We start from the raw sequence: 16419 nt of genomic DNA on the forward strand, positions 1-16419 counted from the left end.
TAATTTTATCTAATTGACATGATTCTTTTCCTCTGCAGTTTAGCCCCTTTAACCATCACAGCTAATGCCTAAAGAGGCAGTTAAATGCGTTTAAGAATATTGGAAACAGAGAGAGGGTTGAAACCATCATAATAAAATCTCGGATGGAAACCACAGACTCCGTCAGCTTAATTTTTTTTTTTTTTTTTATGTGGTTCAGGCCGAGCCTACATGTTCTTTTGTTATTTTTTCTCCCTCACAGGAAGACAGACAGTCGCCTTTTCACTTCTTATTTACAGTAACGCGTCTAATGGCAGGAATAGGATTTACTTTGCGCTTTGGAAGCAGAGACCCGGCGCGATAATTCCCCTCAGATGAGGAGGTGAGGCCGTCTCTCCCCTCAAGGCTCCGCTGGACAAATCCCAGTGGAAAAAAATATTTAATGCCAGTGAAACTGGAATAATGTCCGCGTGGTGATTGATGAGTAACCCATTCATGCATTTACATTTTTCAAAAAAAGGTGGAGGGGGGGAGGGGGAAACCCCCGTCCTCCTGCAGCATGTTGGGGAGGTGGGATGTCCTCTTTCTATCGACCAATCTGCTTCCACGCTCCTCCAGCGCTGGGTTTTTATTGCCTCTTAGCGACTCTTCAAAGAGCCCCGAGCCTGTAATTAGGGGGCGGGCCCACCGTCCCTCAAAACACATCCCCGCGTTGGCCAAAACTTCTCCCAAAGTGTCCCGGGACTCAGAGCTGCGCTTCTCCCACTCAGCCTCCTTAGGATTTAGTTTCTCAGGGATGGCCGCATCTATTCTGGAGGTAGGGAATGTAATTGTAAGTATTTCCCTTTTTTTCTACTTTGTTACATCTAGTCTATACTTTCAATGGCAGAAATGTTTTTTAAAATATATATATATATTTTTTTAAAGTTGCATGATATTTGTAAAAGTGAAGGGGGTCTTTAGAGACTGAAGAATAATCTGATGTGGTGATGTAGATCCAAATCCTATTTGTAAGCGTAAGCCATAGCTCTCGTGTAGGCGACTTCAAGGTGAGAGGTGAAAGAGATGAATTCCATTCAAACAACCGTTTGCATCGTGAGCAAAAACGTAGAATTTGATCAAGATGTTTTACCAGTTCAGGCAGAGGTTGGCCAGAAAGTGCAGCAACAAATCGCTGGAAGCCAAGAGCAGGCCTGAACCTGATTGATGGAGGTCATATTAACTTCCCCAACAACAAAAAAAAATCGCTGTGGTGATTTTTCTTTTTTTAGACAAGGACTAATAATTTCTTAGCCAGTCAGCCAAAGTTTAAGGCAAGAAGTCAAACCTCAAAGTGAGCACGACACAATTTCACAATTGCGAGGTCTGTCGAATGCGACGATCTCGCATTTGCATTGCAGACGCGCCAATGAAACGTACGTCGACGCGACAGGAATGTCAGCAGAGACTTAACGTAGTCGTAAAACTCAGATGGCGGGTTGGTGGTGGGGGGTTTACGTACATTTACAACGAGTTTAACAAGACGTCTCTGACAGCCGAGGCTGAGAGTCGAGCGCTGCGCGCCTGTGCGTGATTACACACCCGTCCCCTCGTGATGGAGACGCGACTTTACAGCCGACGTGAAACAACAGAGCCGGGGAATTTCCTCCTCTGCTAAGCAAAGCAGAACCTTCGCAAAGCGTAAACACTCGCTGCCTGAAAATTGCCCCCCCGACCACTTTGGAAAACAGAAGCGGCGAGGGGAAGGCAGCGGCAGCAGTAGAAGTAGAAGCAGGCGGACATGTTTTTTATTAGAGTTGACACTGACAGGAGCGAGCAGCCATTTCCTCCAGGCAGACACGCCGTCTCATCCACCCCCCCCCCGTCTCCCCCCCTCTCTGGTCTGGTCCTCCACAGGAAGACGCACGCTATGGCTCCAGTCCTCTGGCTATGCTAACTGCGACCTGCAACAAGTTCGGCAGCACAAGCCCCATCAGGGATTCGGCTACGCCCGGGAAGATCGGCAGTGCGACTCCAGCGAAGAAGCCCTACACCATGACCTCCGACCTGCACGCCGGCAAGAACGGACGGCCCGCCGACGCCAGCGGCCTGGCGGACTCCTACGCCGGCTCCTTCGCCGCCGCCGGAGGAGGAGGAGGCGGGGGAGGGGGAGGCGGGCTGCTGACTCCCACCGGGAGCCCCCCTCCCTCGGCCGGTGGCTACGCCACAGAGTATAACCCTTTCTCCCACTCCTTCCAGACCTCTGGCTCGCAGGACCCGTCACTCTTAGTGTCCAAGGCGCACGCCACGGCCGACTGCCTCACCAGCGTCTACACCTCGCTGGACATGACGCACCCGTACGGCTCCTGGTACAAAGCGGGCATCCACCCGGGCATCACGGCCGCGCCGGCCAACGCCACCTCCTCCTGGTGGGACGTCCACCCCAACTCCAACTGGCTGTCGGCGAGCCAGCCGCAGGCCGACGGGGGGCTCCAGGCCTCCCTGCAGCCCGTGGCGCCGCAGGCCTCGCTCAGCCCGCAGCTGCCCAGCTACAGCACCGACTTCACGCCGCTCAACCCGGCGCCGTACCCGTCGGTGGGACTGGGCTCCTCCTCGCACCTCCTGCAGCCCTCGCAGCACATGCTGCCCCAGGACATGTACAAGCCCAAGCCCGTGGCCGGCTCAGGCCTGATCGAGAGCCCCATGGGGCTGAAGCCCGCCCGGGGCTCGGGGGCCTACGGCGGCGGCGGCGCCCCCACCAGGTCGTCGTGCGACTGCCCCAACTGCCAGGAGCTGGAGAGGCTGGGCGCGTCGGCCGCCTCGCTGAGGAAGAAGCCCGTGCACAGCTGCCACATCCCCGGCTGCGGCAAGGTGTACGGCAAGGCCTCGCACCTCAAGGCCCACCTGCGCTGGCACACCGGCGAGCGGCCCTTCGTCTGCAACTGGCTCTTCTGCGGCAAGCGCTTCACCCGCTCGGACGAACTGGAGCGCCACGTGCGCACCCACACGCGGGAGAAGAAGTTCACGTGCCTGCTGTGCAACAAGCGCTTCACGCGCAGCGACCACCTGTCCAAGCACCAGAAGACCCACTCGGAGGCGGCGCTGCAGGGGAAGGGCGTGGCCGGCGAGGGCGAGTCCTCGGACCCGCGGGGCGACGAGGCCTCCGCCGAGCTAACCGCCGGCGCCGTGCCGGCCAACGCTGTGGCCGAGCAGATCGCCAACGGCGAGGAGCAGACGGGCACGCCGAACGGGGTGGAGAGCAGCGGCGGGCTGTTGGAGATCTGACGCTTTCAAGGGCTCGAGAAAAAAAAAAACGAAAACGAAATGAAAAAGACTGAATTGTTCTGTTTTCCGAGACACACGGTTAGCGACGCGAGACCGTGTTTGAAAGACTCGCTGCGAAAAAATGACTGAGCGTGTTGCAGGTAGCAATCACTACATTTTGTGCAGACCACACACACAACACACACACACACACACACACACACAAGCATACCCAGCCTGCCTACACAATGCACGAGTCTTGCGAAAGCCCTGGTACGGACGAGCTGCGCGCGCAGGATTGCGCGTATTTTAGCGCGCAGACACAGACGTGCACATGCAGGGCAAGCCAGCATGTGTGCATCGGCAAGGACATGTGACGCGTACATGCGCTCTCACACACACACACACACGCGCACACACGCAGACGGAGACACACTCGCGCGCACGTTTAGCCTATACGCATTTTCTGCCTTTTCAAACGAGACAAACCACTGGGGAAATTTAATCTGCAGGAGCAGAAGGGAAAGAGCTCTGAAGCCGCAGAGGGAAAGTAGTTTTAGAAGGAAACTTATGGTTAGGATGATGGAGCTGAAGCATTGCATGCAGAGAAAAATCTGATTTACAGCTGTACTTTGATACGTATTCATTATTCTTGAAACAGTCTTATTTTTTATTTTTTTTTGCCTTCTTGTTGCAGGAGATGTTGCGATGTAAAAGGTGTGTTTCACTTTTGTTTGCTTTCTTACGATGTCTAATTTAATTTACGTATTTACATGAATAGCCTAATTTATGTTTTAAATTATACACAAGGAAGATTATCTTGCACCCTTTAGGAAATATAGTGCCTGGAATTAAGCAGGATGGTTGAAGCTGGCCAAACAAAAAAAAAAAAGGTTCATTAAATTAAGTTTTTCTTTTCCTTATTTATTAGTAACAACATGGAGTTTGCGTCGTGTTTTTGTAAGATGTATTTATAGATCTTGAAGCTAGATGTCTGTGTGTGTCTTAAAGTATTTCTATGTGATCTTTTAAATTGTGAAGTCTTCCATACACACACACACGGCAATGAGTAAGGGCTTCTCTTGGTTTGTACATACTAAATATCAACAACAGTATGTAGATATTGTTAGGTGTGTTATTTTTCTACCTTTTATCTGTTTCTTTCTTGTTTTTACTTAAATTTCCATTTGAAAAAAAAAAAACTTTTTAAGATGCATCAGTAAAACAAATAAAAATCTTTAAAAAAAAAAAAAATGAAACGAAACATTTGAGCACAACTTGTTGCTCATGCTGTGGGTGCTGACGATACAACTTGACCACCACTGTTTGCTGACAATTTGTGAAATAAGTTTATAAAAAATACTGTAAATAGCGATTAGGGAGGGGGAAAACTGTAAATTCGTCATGAAACCATGACACATTTGGTGCTTCTGGAATTAAAGAAACCTTCAAAAATCCCACGTGTCTCCTTCGCACCTCGTCCCCTTCTCCTCCTTCCTCACTCTGTTCCCGGTCTCTCCACCTCGCCCCGGCTAATCAGGTACTTTCATTATCTCTTGCAGCGCAAACAAAGCAGTCCACTGACGTGAGGCCTAAACTTTGCACAATGAGCCCCTTTCAGCTGGGCCGCTGTAGTTGCACTCATGACAATTACTCCACTCGGCAGCCCGAGAGGGGTAATTACTGAGAGGGATGCTCCAGCAAGTCCGTAAAAAAAGGAGAAGAGGGAGATTAGGACAGGGGAGCTGTGCTTGTATTGTTTATTGAGGGAGGTGGTCAAACAAAGGGCCCCCAATTAAGGCCAGGACGCAGGATGAAAGACGTGATGAGGAGATACCAAGCAGAGATGTGCGCTCGCCCTTGCATGCATCGCAGTCGGCAAACCAAAGCGCTAGCTGCAAGTGCTAATGGGTCCGCGGGTGTAAAACGTCAGCGTGGGTTACTTTTCTTATTTTGCCTTTTTGGTTTTGTTTTTGTTTTTTGGGGGAGAATTAACATTACAACCGGTGACAGTTAAATGTTTTCCTGCCCAATTTCCTGTCAGGTCGCGCAGGCTACGTTTTAAGCTAATAAAAATACTTCAGGAGGGTGGACTCTGCGTTAGCTAACTTAAAAAAAAAAAAAAAAGGCAGTCTCAGGAATGAAGCCGACAGTGAATGTGCAATGTGGGGATAGAATAAAGATTTTTTTTTTGTTGCGGCCATCAGAAGAATGTCTGAAAATCTGCAATCTAATTAAAATGTCATCTGGATCATACGAGAGGGAAACCTTTTTCTTTCTTTTCTTTTGTTTTTTTGGGTTAGGGTGTATGTTTACCTTTGGCAGATCCACCTTGATCATTTTTTCCCCTGCGCCAAAGGAAGGCTAAGGCGTTTCCTCGCTGAGGTGTTCAGCAGAACCCCCCCCCCCACAGAAGCTCCCGACTCGCCCGTTGTAACATTTACACTTCCCGGCTTGCATGGTTCCAATTTAGGGCTTCTAATGAGCTGTAGTTGAGGTCAATTTATATAAAACGTCCCGAGGCTGACTCTGTCATCAGAGACCCACATGTTTATGGTGGTCTGAAGTGGGTGCACGGTCAAGTCCACAACATAAAAGACAAACGGTGGGGGGGGGGGGGGTGGGCTCTGGGGCAGGGCGTGTCGGGACGGTGGCTGAGGGTGGGGTCGGGTGGGGGGGGGGGGGAGGGGGGGTTTGAGGAGACGGTCAGCGGCTTTTTCTAAACTCTCCGCAGCTACTGGTATTTTCTTCCCTTCTTCTTTTCCTTTTTTTTTTCTCTCTCTCTCCCGACGACACTCCCTCCGCAGCGGCGGTGGCCCACTGCAGCCTTAACTTTATTTTTACTTCCTTTATTTAGAAAGCCAGGAAACATTAAGTGTCGCTAGGTTATATTTATATGTAAAAAAAAGAAAAAAAAAGAAAGAAAAATATACACGGAGTGACACGTACGGACAGGGGATGCTGCTGCTGCTGGACCAATCTGTTCCATATGGTTTTGGCCACATATGCTGCTGCACTCGCCTTGCAGGATCGAATCGCTGCAGCTTGTTAGGGCTTAAAAGGTTATTCCAGAGGATCCCCCTGTTAAAGTCGTCACACAGCCGCTTTCCAGGCCGGCTAACGCTGAGGAGCAATTTCTCCAGCATTCACTCACTCGGAGGTGAGTTTAGCTATAGGGCTTAATCAGTTGCGTAAACCTTTTCTTTGGGGCATGTGTGGCTTCCCTAAGATTCCAGATGTTTAGAAAGAAAAATATATCTTGGGTGAAATGCTGATGATTCCCTACTTCCAATCATTATCTGCTCCTCGCTTAGCAGTCACGTGAGAAACAATGGGTCGTGCTTGGACATCCGATACAGCCACAGGCAAAGGTTGCCAACTAAAGCTCATCAGGGGGCGGGTTTTGGTGCGGAGGGGCGGGGGGGCGGCAGGACAAAAGCACAGGTGTCAGCAGGTAGAGCCGAGACAAGAATGTCAGCACAGCCCCCGGGGGGCTCCGTAAAAACAAGATAATGGTTTTTTAGCAACGTGACCTCGGTAAACATGACCTGAAGAGCTAAAGAGGTCAGGATGCATGAAACAGGGGCTGAGCAGGAAAGAAAAAAACAAACCACGACAGATAAGAGAGGGCAAGAGGTAAGAAGGTCGCACCATTGTTTACGTCTGTTAGAAGCGGAAATGGCAGCTGTTCCTGTCGATGAAAGAGTTCTCCACATTATGTAAATTTGAAAATCGTGTACCATCTTGGTGTCAAGCCCCCTGTGAAGGAGTCCAAGCCTAAAAACAGCCTCATTTCTGTCCCTTTCCAAACATATCAGTCATAGAGAGAAGCTGAAACCAATTGTTTTGCACTAAGCTGTGAACAGAAGGCTAAATATAAAGTTTTTTGTTTTTTTTTCTGGAGATTTACATGTTTGATTGGATGATTAATTGTCCGAATCTGCTCTACTGGTGGCCCTGGGGTAAAAAAAAAATAATAATGAGAAATGATGGCTCTGACGTGGGGGATTTAATGCCCATCATTCTTGGTATCCAGCTGATGCAACAGTTGTGCGTCTTGCGCTTCCGCTCTGAATCTCTCATCATCATCAGAGTGGCAGTGGCGCCGGGACCCTCCGCTCTGCGACCCAACAGGCGGCATCATCAAACTCAAAGGTGCTTCCGATATTATTATTTTTTTTACAGTCTCCTGATATTTTATTTTACTCTGACTGCAACTTGTCTGTTAGAACGGTCGTTACTCTCGCCCCGAACCGCCTTTTAAAGTTTAAAAGGAGTCCTCCCTCGCTGCCCAACACACCAAACGCGGCACTAAATGAGGCCATTTTGTTTATAGGAGCTGTGGGAGGCTTGTGGGTGACTCTGTGTCCCTTTAAAAAAGATAATATGCTTCCCATTTAATGGCCTCCGGATGACAAATTGCTTCCAGGGGAAAATGAAGTTAGGAAAATTGCAAAGAAATATCAGTCCGACTTCAGAGGTCTGACATCCACAATTCAATTACGAGCGGTGGTACTTGCAATTATTCAGATTTTTAAAACAGCTTGCTCAGGCGACCCGCATGGATTAAGTCATGTCTTCTGGATCATTGTCAGTCAAGATGTTTCAGGCCGAATCCTGGAAGCTCGTGATTTATATTTCTGAACTATTACATGACAAAGAGGAGCTTTCAAACAGGGGGTTGCTGATTTGTTTCCACATTCTTTTATTTTTTAGGACAGTTTGCCATTAAGACATATTTTAGCCACCAACTTTGGCCCTCAAACTAATGGAGCTGGGTGAACAAAAAACAAACTTTGCTTTTGTTGTTGTTGTTGTTTTTTTTAATTTTAAAATCCTCGTAAATGCATAATGCACCATAAACGATTCTCCCCTTTTCAAACACACTTTTGTATTGATGTTGTGTTGAGACACATTTTATTAGCTTTGTTCAAGCCGGTGACTCGACGCTGGAGAGACGAGAGCGAGACGCCAAAATGAGAGCAAAGAAAGTAGCAACACAAATTAAAAAAAAATAAAAGATTATTCAGAAAAAAGTGACCTGCCAATGAAAGCAACGGCGGTGAGTGCAAAATAAGCACGCAGCCGAATAGCAAATGAACCTGGACACTGTTCAGCGGGGTGAGGAAACTGAAGGAGGGAGACGTGTCAGGGAGGAAGCAGGGGGGGAGAGAGAATGAAAGAAAGAAAGACAGAGAGAGAGAGAGAGGGAGGAGGCGAGGAGGAGAGGCAGAGGGAGAGCTGAGTGATTTGGGTTGGAAGCGAGGTACAGCAGCGAGTCAGGGTTGGCAGGCTTTTTGGTGGAGGAGTGTGGTGGTTCAGAAGTCCTCCAGCGCGAGGCGCCACTGTGTCCGGCGGGGGCCCTGACCATGAGCTGCCTCACCCCCCCAGAGCCACGGCCACAAACTCCCTCCCCTCCCCCCTCCCTGTCCACCCCCCCCCCCCCCCCCCGCCCCCCCTTCACCACCAGCACCGCCACCCATCCAACCCCAAACCCACTGGCAGGCAGCGCTCCGCCGAAGCTGCTGCTGCATGTTTATTTAATATTCTGAAGAAATTGAAATATCTTTGCGGGCTAACGCACATACATACACAATTACGCATCACTCAGCCCTGCGCACGCAGAGGCACGCGCGCGCGCGCGCGCACGCACGCTCGCATACATTCACACACGTTTGCGACCGCAGTATATAAATAAATAAAGCCGAGTAATAATGTGCTCTTGATCGGGGGCCAAGAAGAGAGGATGGAGAAAATCTTTTTCAAATGGTGTTTTCAGAGGCGCGGAGGGAGGAGCGTCAGCGTGTCACGCTGCCTGCCGAGGACTCGGCTCAGCCAGAGGGAGAGGCAGCATTAGCAAAGTGTCGGACAAACGACAAATTGCTCCTCCACAGGAACAAGGGAGTTAAAAAAAAAAGAAGAAAAAAAGGCATTGGAACAGTAACATGTGGAGGCGCCCCTTACTAAAGGCCGGTTAGGGCTTCATTTTTCATCCCTGACTCGAACTGTCACCAAAACAGAATGTTTAGCCCTCTGTTTGCAGCCCTCCAGAGAAAGACACCAGTTTTAGCAGCTGGGAAGGAAACAACAATATGGAAGCCCTCAGGTGGTCAAAGGGCAGCTGTTTTCACTGAAGCGGAAGGGGTATCTAATAAAGTGGGATTACCCTTTATGACATCACAAAGGGATTATTTCTAGACTGCCTGTTTCACCAAAAACATTTCCGAAAAGAGGCTAAATAAAGAACGGACTCCACAGACTTTCTTCACTATTGTGAATTTTGCAGAATACTGGACATTGAAATGTGCTTTATTCTTTAAGAGGAAATGAAGCATTTAAACACGTCAATCCATGTAACAATGCAGTGTGTGTGTGTGTGTGTGTGTGTGTGTGTGTGGTCCACAGCCAAGAACAAGTATATGAGGTGTTTGCGAGTTGTTAAATGAACAAACCTGCACGCCAACTCTTTTTTTTTTCAAGTGTGTGTGTGTGTGTGTGTGTGTGTGTCTATGTTCAAACATGAGCGCGCACAAAGAACACATGCACGCACACACCACACACACACACACACACACACACACGCCTACACACTCCTCCACATCGAGCCTCTGATCATTACAAAGCAATTCCCCCCAGACAGAAATCCCTTAAACAGCCTCTGGTTTTTTCGGGCTTCATGATATCCCCTTCTGTCTCCTCTCCCCTCAACAGCCACCAACCGCTGCCGCTGCCAAAAATAACACAGGAGCGCCACTCGAGCCCGCGCCTCACCACAGCGCCGCTTGGCCGCAAGAGAGGGATCAAAACACACACAAAAAAGGAAACACATCATATTGTGGAAGGAGGGGGAAAAAGAGCATTCATACGGCCCCGTGCTCGGAGGTATGTCCTGATGAGTTTGGAAACCAAAGAACCACACGCACCAAGGCGGCAGCGGCCGAGGCAGGGCGAAGGAAAGTGTGCGCAAAGTGTGAATGCTTCGTAGACACGGTGTGAGTCCTCAGACGGCATTCATTTGCGACTCTGTAACCGATTTACCCACAAGCTCAGTAGGAGAAACGCTCAGGCCTAGCATCTCAAAAGGCCGACAGATCCGGGCTTTTTGTCGAAAAACGAAGTCGGGCAAAGCAAGGGGGGGGGCCGAAGACGTGGAGATCGAGCAGCACGGGGTCGCACACGTTGTCACACAGAAGTTACGGATAAGTTACACAAAAGGCGCACAAGTTTTTTTTTTTGTGGTTCAGACGGCAGAAAAGGTCACCCCATGCCGCGGCTAGTTCACAGTCTGTTGCACTTGGCAGAGTCCTCTTTCCACAACGATGCCGTCGGAGCGCAGCTCTGTTTCTGCCGGTGGTCAGCAGGAGTTTACAAGAAAAGCACTGCAGCATTTAACCGTCCACAGAATGCAGAAAACGATCGAGACACGAGAGCCGTGAAAGACGTTAGCGGGACCCCTCGTGACAGAGTCGAAAGAAAAGCATCCGCGCGTTCGGATGAGCGGAGATTTTCCAGAAGAAATCTAGCAGTTCCATAGATCACAATCATCCTTTTTCGTACATTGCAGGTCAGCTAACACCAGTTACCACATTCAATTCAGGGTAAAGGTTGTTCATTCAGCGCAGTTATGATTTAGCCGTTTCCTGCTCGTGTATTCAAATTATGGCTGTACTCTGCCTTGAACATCTGATTTGACTCTGCATTGCAATGTACCCCGAACATGTATTATGCTTAGAATTTTAAATGTGTTTAAGAATGCACTCAATTTTAAGTCGCCAATGTGACCCACTCATCTTTTAGGTATGTTTTCATTGCCCAGACTTTCCGATGGTACATCAGGAGTGTGGATGCAAGACGTATTGTTTAGCACTAACCGCCAGGAAAACTGACTACTTGTTTTCCTACAGCACCGATGCAGACAGGTGCCTTACCTCCAGGCCTCAAAAAGTCGAGCCCTGCTATCAGTTGTACAGGTCCGCAAGTAAACTTCGCCCTCTGCTGGTCTTTTGTGGTCATAACAAAAATATGAGTCAAAAGAGCGCGAATGCAAAACGTTTTCCTTGTGTAAAATGCGAAACTAAAAACTACGTAAAACTGAAATATTCAACTGCATTTCTGACACCCACATTGTCAAAAAGTTGACTGTGAGCGACTAGCACCAGGGTCACGCCGAGATCTCATTTAAATCGCGGGAGCGCGCACCACTGAGCTTTGCGCGTCAAAGACATTTGGAACGTACAAATATACATTTAACACACTGTCACAATATTTATTCATGACGGGAAAATGACTCTGATGTTTCAGATATGACCGGTTTTAAAATCAAACTCGTAATCACTCAGCTGGTACAGAAAAGTGGAACATGCAATTCTCGGCAGCCGCAGCCGTGCGCGTTCCCGCGAAATGTATGCCGATCTCGGCGGGCATGCAGATCTCGGCGTGACACCGGCAAACACTCTCCCGACCAATGAGAGGACTCAGCGACGTGCTTACGTCATATCTGTGCTCCTGAAGGACTCGGATTGATTGTGTCAGACCGAAGGGGGGGGGGGGTCTGTCTGCTCTTCACATGTTGTTGCGTCACTATTCAGGTGATAAAATACCGGCAAATGAAAGCAAGTGCCTGTCCTGGTGGGGGGACTGACCATCCGAAACAGACCGGCTCTATCTGTGTGAAATAGGGAATGAACGACGAGACAGCATCGGACAGCTGGAAGAGAAACTCCGGGTGCTCCAGGTGAAGCCGCACGGACGCTAAGCTAGCTCCAAGACCGCTGAGCGGCTAACGGGAAGCTGCTTCTACCGTTGCATACGCCTCATTTTCTAATGTATAACATAGATATGTTGCTTCTTCTTTTTTCTTTCTTTTTTTTTTTGACTGATATACAGACAGCAACGTTAGTTGCAATTTAAAATATAGACATATTTTTCCATTATTTGGGTTCGTCGGTTTTCCAGTTTGCTAGTTGCTGTGTTCAGTGGAGCATTTCTAACAGTGTGGTGTGAGCATGTTTCATTTTTAAAACTATAAAATATGTAGTTCACCAATGTTTTCTGACTATAATCTGTGACAGACTATCAGTGAGATGCCCAGAAACCAAAATCCATCCTTCACTTTTTACTTTCTTCTCCTATCTCAAACACACTATTCGATATGTGAGCCCTATGTTACGTTATCGAGGGACCAGCATCCGTTTTAGCTACAGCCTCTTGTTTTCTGAGAAGCAGCAAACCTTTTTAAAAAAGGAATTAGCAAACTTAAAATACTTTGTCTGCTCTACTGGAGTCCAAGATGCAAAATAAAGATAATAAATGGTGACTTACAAGTTCAATTTAAGAGTAGTAAATGCGTAATTCAGGTCACACAGATTTGTAAGGCCCATTGTGTGAGTTTTACTTGTGTGTAATGGCAAAAAAAAAAAAAAAAAAGAAAGAAAGAAAAACTGCTGTGACGTCAGAGTATACATTGAATAAAAAAAAATCTTAACGTGATCATTTTCTTCCATGTAGTATTGAGCAAATGCTGGCTGTGAATCCCGGAAAGACGCCCATCAGTCTGCTGCAGGAGTATGGAACGCGGATAGGCAAGACCCCAGTGTACGACCTCCTGAAGGCAGAGGGACAGGCCCACCAGCCCAACTTCACCTTCCGCGTCTCCGTCGGAGAGATCAGCTGTACCGGCCAGGGTCCCAGCAAGAAGGCGGCCAAGCACAAAGCAGCCGAGGCTGCTCTAAAGATGCTCAAGGGGGGCCTGGGAGCTCCTGCTGGATTTGGCGTCGGAGTCGACAGCTTTGTTGGGGTCGACGTGGCCTCTGATGGAGACAGGTCAGCTCACCGTCGTGCTATTTTAAAAAAAAATAATAATGATAATTTTTATTTTATTTGAAGCGGACAGTGCACATTAATTTCCATTCCATTCCTGTCAATGTGCCGGTGTTAGCCTGAGGCCAATTTTCCTTATCTCTCCTCCCGTGGACAGCTCGCAGTCAGAGATGAAGACCTCCGGCACTTCGCAGCAGTCTGAATGTAACCCTGTGGGAGCTCTGCAGGTGAAGTAAAACGAGGAATAAACGTGTTTATACGACGACCGTTCGTAGCGGCCAGGCTTTGTTTGTTTATGCGACGTCTGTGCACTTGTCTGCCAGGAGTTGGTGGTGCAGAAGGGATGGCGCCTGCCGGAGTACACCGTCACCCAGGAGTCGGGGCCGGCGCACCGCAAGGAGTTCACCATGACCTGCCGAGTGGAGAGATTTGTCGAGATCGGTAAAAACACACCGTATGTCACTCCTGCAGACTGAGAAAAGTAATAGTATCTACAACGACGCGTTTGAGTCCCTCGCCGTCAAACTGTGCCACTTCTTATGCGCGAGATCAATTCTAAATGAAGTCTGCCGCTAACAAGCATGTAAGATGTGCACTGAGAGTTTATGGACATCTTCAATGCTGTTAACTGACAGCACTGTGACGGTGCCTCCTCCTGAATTAGAAAATCTCTTATCAAGCCTGTTTCGGCCGACACGAGCTTCCTGTCGCCCTTTAATAAATGTACAGTAGTGAAGGAAAGTATTGCCACGCCCTTAACATTTAAAAAAATACCATGAAATGTTTACGGAAAAATATTTTTTGTGGTTTAAAAGGTGTGGCTGCATCAGGCAAACACAAACAATATGGAAAAAAATTTTTTTTTATTGTCAACCAGAAATAAAATAACAGAAAACTATGTTGGTTTTTGTTACTGACGTGCCTTGGGTGTGTTTTGATCTGGATCTGCAAGGAACTTAACGTGTATGGGAATTTAGTGTGTATATCTACATGTCAAACTAATGTTTTACTGTTTTATGATTATTTGTTAGCTGCATTTATTCTTCTTTTGTGTTTGTTTGCCATCATTATTTGATTCCCCCCTCCCTCCACAGGAAGTGGAACCTCCAAGAAGCTCGCCAAGAGGAATGCAGCAGCCAAGATGTTATCGCGTATACACGACGTCCCGGTGGACTTGAGGACCAACAATGAAGCCGACCCTGAGGACGACAACTTCCACATGGTAAGGAATACGCCGCAATAAGTGAAGATCCTGCACGGTAAAATTAATCTACATGTAATCACAATTGACCAAAACACCGTCAACAGTTATGACACCCTGAGATACACTAATTAGGTAAAAAACTACATTTATGGAAAATGCATTAATGGAACTTTTGTTCATGGCACTGGTATGAAATGTATCATGAAAAGGGCATTTAAGGAGAAGCTTGCAATAGTAATTTCTACATCTCGTACTAAAAGAAAAGCTAAAGGAATGTGAACTACATCAAAAATGTCAATTTGGAAATAACTCAGAAACATCTTTAAAAAAAAATTCTTTGGTGTCGTTCTGATCACATGCGCCAAAAAAAACAAAACAGCCTGATGAAGAGGACTGTTTAAAAACAAGCAAATCAGAAAATTTAGAGGTGGATTTGTGAATCAGACTCTTGTGTTTGTGATTTTTGCAGTGAATCATCTTTTTAAACGACAGCGTTCCATGCAGTAAAAAAAAAAAAAAACAAGTACTGCAACTTTCATCGTCAGAATTGTAACATTTCTGCCAGCTAGTTCCGCTGTTTGTTTACTGAACTTGGACTTTGCTGCGCACGCACAGCACATGGGGAGCAGGGCCGAGTCGGGCAAAAACAAAGGCTTCAGCTGCACGTGGGACTCCCTGCGCAACTCTGCCGGCGAGAAGATCCTCCAGCTGCGCAGCCAACCGCTGAACATGCCCTCCGACTCCAACTTCTGCTCCCTGCTGAGCGACCTGTCCCTGGAGCAGCGCTTCGACATCAGCTACCTGGACCTGGGTGAGTCTGCGCAGGAACGTCGGCCTCCGGCTGGTTCGTTTGACCTTCTTTTTGACCTTGTCGTCCTTCTTCCGCTGCAGAGGAGCGAAGCCTGAGCGGCCTGTGCCAGTGTCTGGTCGAGCTGTCCACGCAGCCAATCACCGTGTGCCATGGCTTTGCCCCGAGCATAGAAGCCGCCAGAGCCAACGCAGCCCACAATGCACTGAAGTACCTCAAAATCATGGCGGGCGGAAAGTGAAGAAATCAAAACAAAAAAAAAAAAAAAATGCTCCGACTCCGTCACGCCGCCCGCCACACAACGGGATGGATCTCCGTTCTGGACACAGGAAGCACTTTTGTGATCGATTTGAATTCACGTGAAAAATACCTCAAATTTTGAAACCTGGAACCTTTTTTTATTTTTGCTTTTATTTCTTTTGGTCAATGTATTATTGTCGCCAATGAATATTTTATTGCCTAAAAACTCATGCACTTGCCATTCGGCACAATCCAGTAATGAATTTTCCCTTAGAACGTTGCAGATTCCGTTTGCTTGTCATTCATTCACGTCGATGTAGTTTTAAGAATTTGGATGCTCAGCTGTTTTATCTTTAAATTATGAAAAGGTCTTTTGTTGAGAATCCCCAACTGCCACGAGCGAAGGGAACTCCAAAGGGCCAAAGACATTTTTTTGTTGGATTTTTTTTCTTCTTTTTTTTTTTGTCTGTGCTGTTGCAAATTTGACAGCGAAATTTATAGACGGGGCGGGGGGGGAGGGGACTCTCCAGATTTAATCCCAAAGGATGTGTCTATGAAGACCATCCAGGTCTGTGAGGTTTTTTTATATTATGACTGATCATATTTTGAACCCTCGATGCCCTGTTGTATGTGCTTTTTACATTTTTTTTTTTTTTACTAGTTATTTTTATCAAACGCTAAGACAGCCAAGTCGCGGTGTCGCCTCAGCTTAGTGTCAAGAAGTATCAAACAGGTTCAGCCTCATTTTTTATTTTTTTTTATTTTAATGATGTGTGGTCCCCCGTCAGCAGAGATCAGGAGAAAGATCAGAGGCCTGCGAGGAACAAAGTCGTGACTTTTTTCCTTTAATAGGCTTTCCTCCTATAAATGCCTATTGTTTAGGAATTTTTAAGATTTAACGCTATGAATTACAGTAAATGTGATCAAGACTTCTGCTGACACAGAATTACTTTTGATCTCTGTTAGTGGCATCCACCTTTTAATATTATCATGCCTCAAAAAAATAAGTTGAACTATGAATTTGGGACTTTTTCAATGATGGACTGCCTGGTGGTCTCAGGATTTTTTTTTATTTTTTTTTTGCTACATGTCGACACTGCCTTTGCTTTCATGTCATGTTTTAAAT

At 47.4% G+C, this 16419-nt stretch overlaps 2 protein-coding genes across 3 annotated transcripts; both read left to right on the plus strand.

Moving 5' to 3' along the window:
* Positions 1 to 663: 663 nt before the first annotated feature.
* sp7 (Sp7 transcription factor) lies at positions 664 to 3249 on the plus strand. Of its 2 annotated transcripts, none has more exons than XM_076025289.1 (2): positions 664 to 796; positions 1876 to 3249. In XM_076025289.1, exons 1-2 carry the CDS (start codon positions 776 to 778, stop codon positions 3241 to 3243), a joined length of 1389 nt encoding a protein of 462 aa, XP_075881404.1. In that variant the 5' UTR covers positions 664 to 775; the 3' UTR covers positions 3244 to 3249. The 2 variants fall into 2 exon arrangements, with proteins under 2 accessions (XP_075881404.1, XP_075881405.1); XM_076025290.1 differs by having other exon boundaries at positions 743 to 811.
* An 8482-nt stretch (positions 3250 to 11731) lies between these two features.
* tarbp2 (TAR (HIV) RNA binding protein 2) lies at positions 11732 to 16114 on the plus strand. Its single transcript, XM_076025294.1, has 7 exons — positions 11732 to 11956; positions 12730 to 13044; positions 13199 to 13268; positions 13365 to 13482; positions 14136 to 14263; positions 14861 to 15056; positions 15137 to 16114. Exons 1-7 carry the CDS (start codon positions 11904 to 11906, stop codon positions 15292 to 15294), a joined length of 1038 nt encoding a protein of 345 aa, XP_075881409.1. The 5' UTR covers positions 11732 to 11903; the 3' UTR covers positions 15295 to 16114.
* The last annotated feature ends 305 nt before the right edge of the window (positions 16115 to 16419 follow it).

This window comes from Nelusetta ayraudi, unplaced genomic scaffold (genome assembly GCF_046127955.1).
Source record: "Nelusetta ayraudi isolate G7.1 ecotype Tasmania unplaced genomic scaffold, CSIRO-AGI_Nayr_v1 ptg000017l, whole genome shotgun sequence".
In the NCBI taxonomy this organism is placed as follows: Eukaryota; Metazoa; Chordata; class Actinopteri; order Tetraodontiformes; family Monacanthidae; genus Nelusetta; species Nelusetta ayraudi.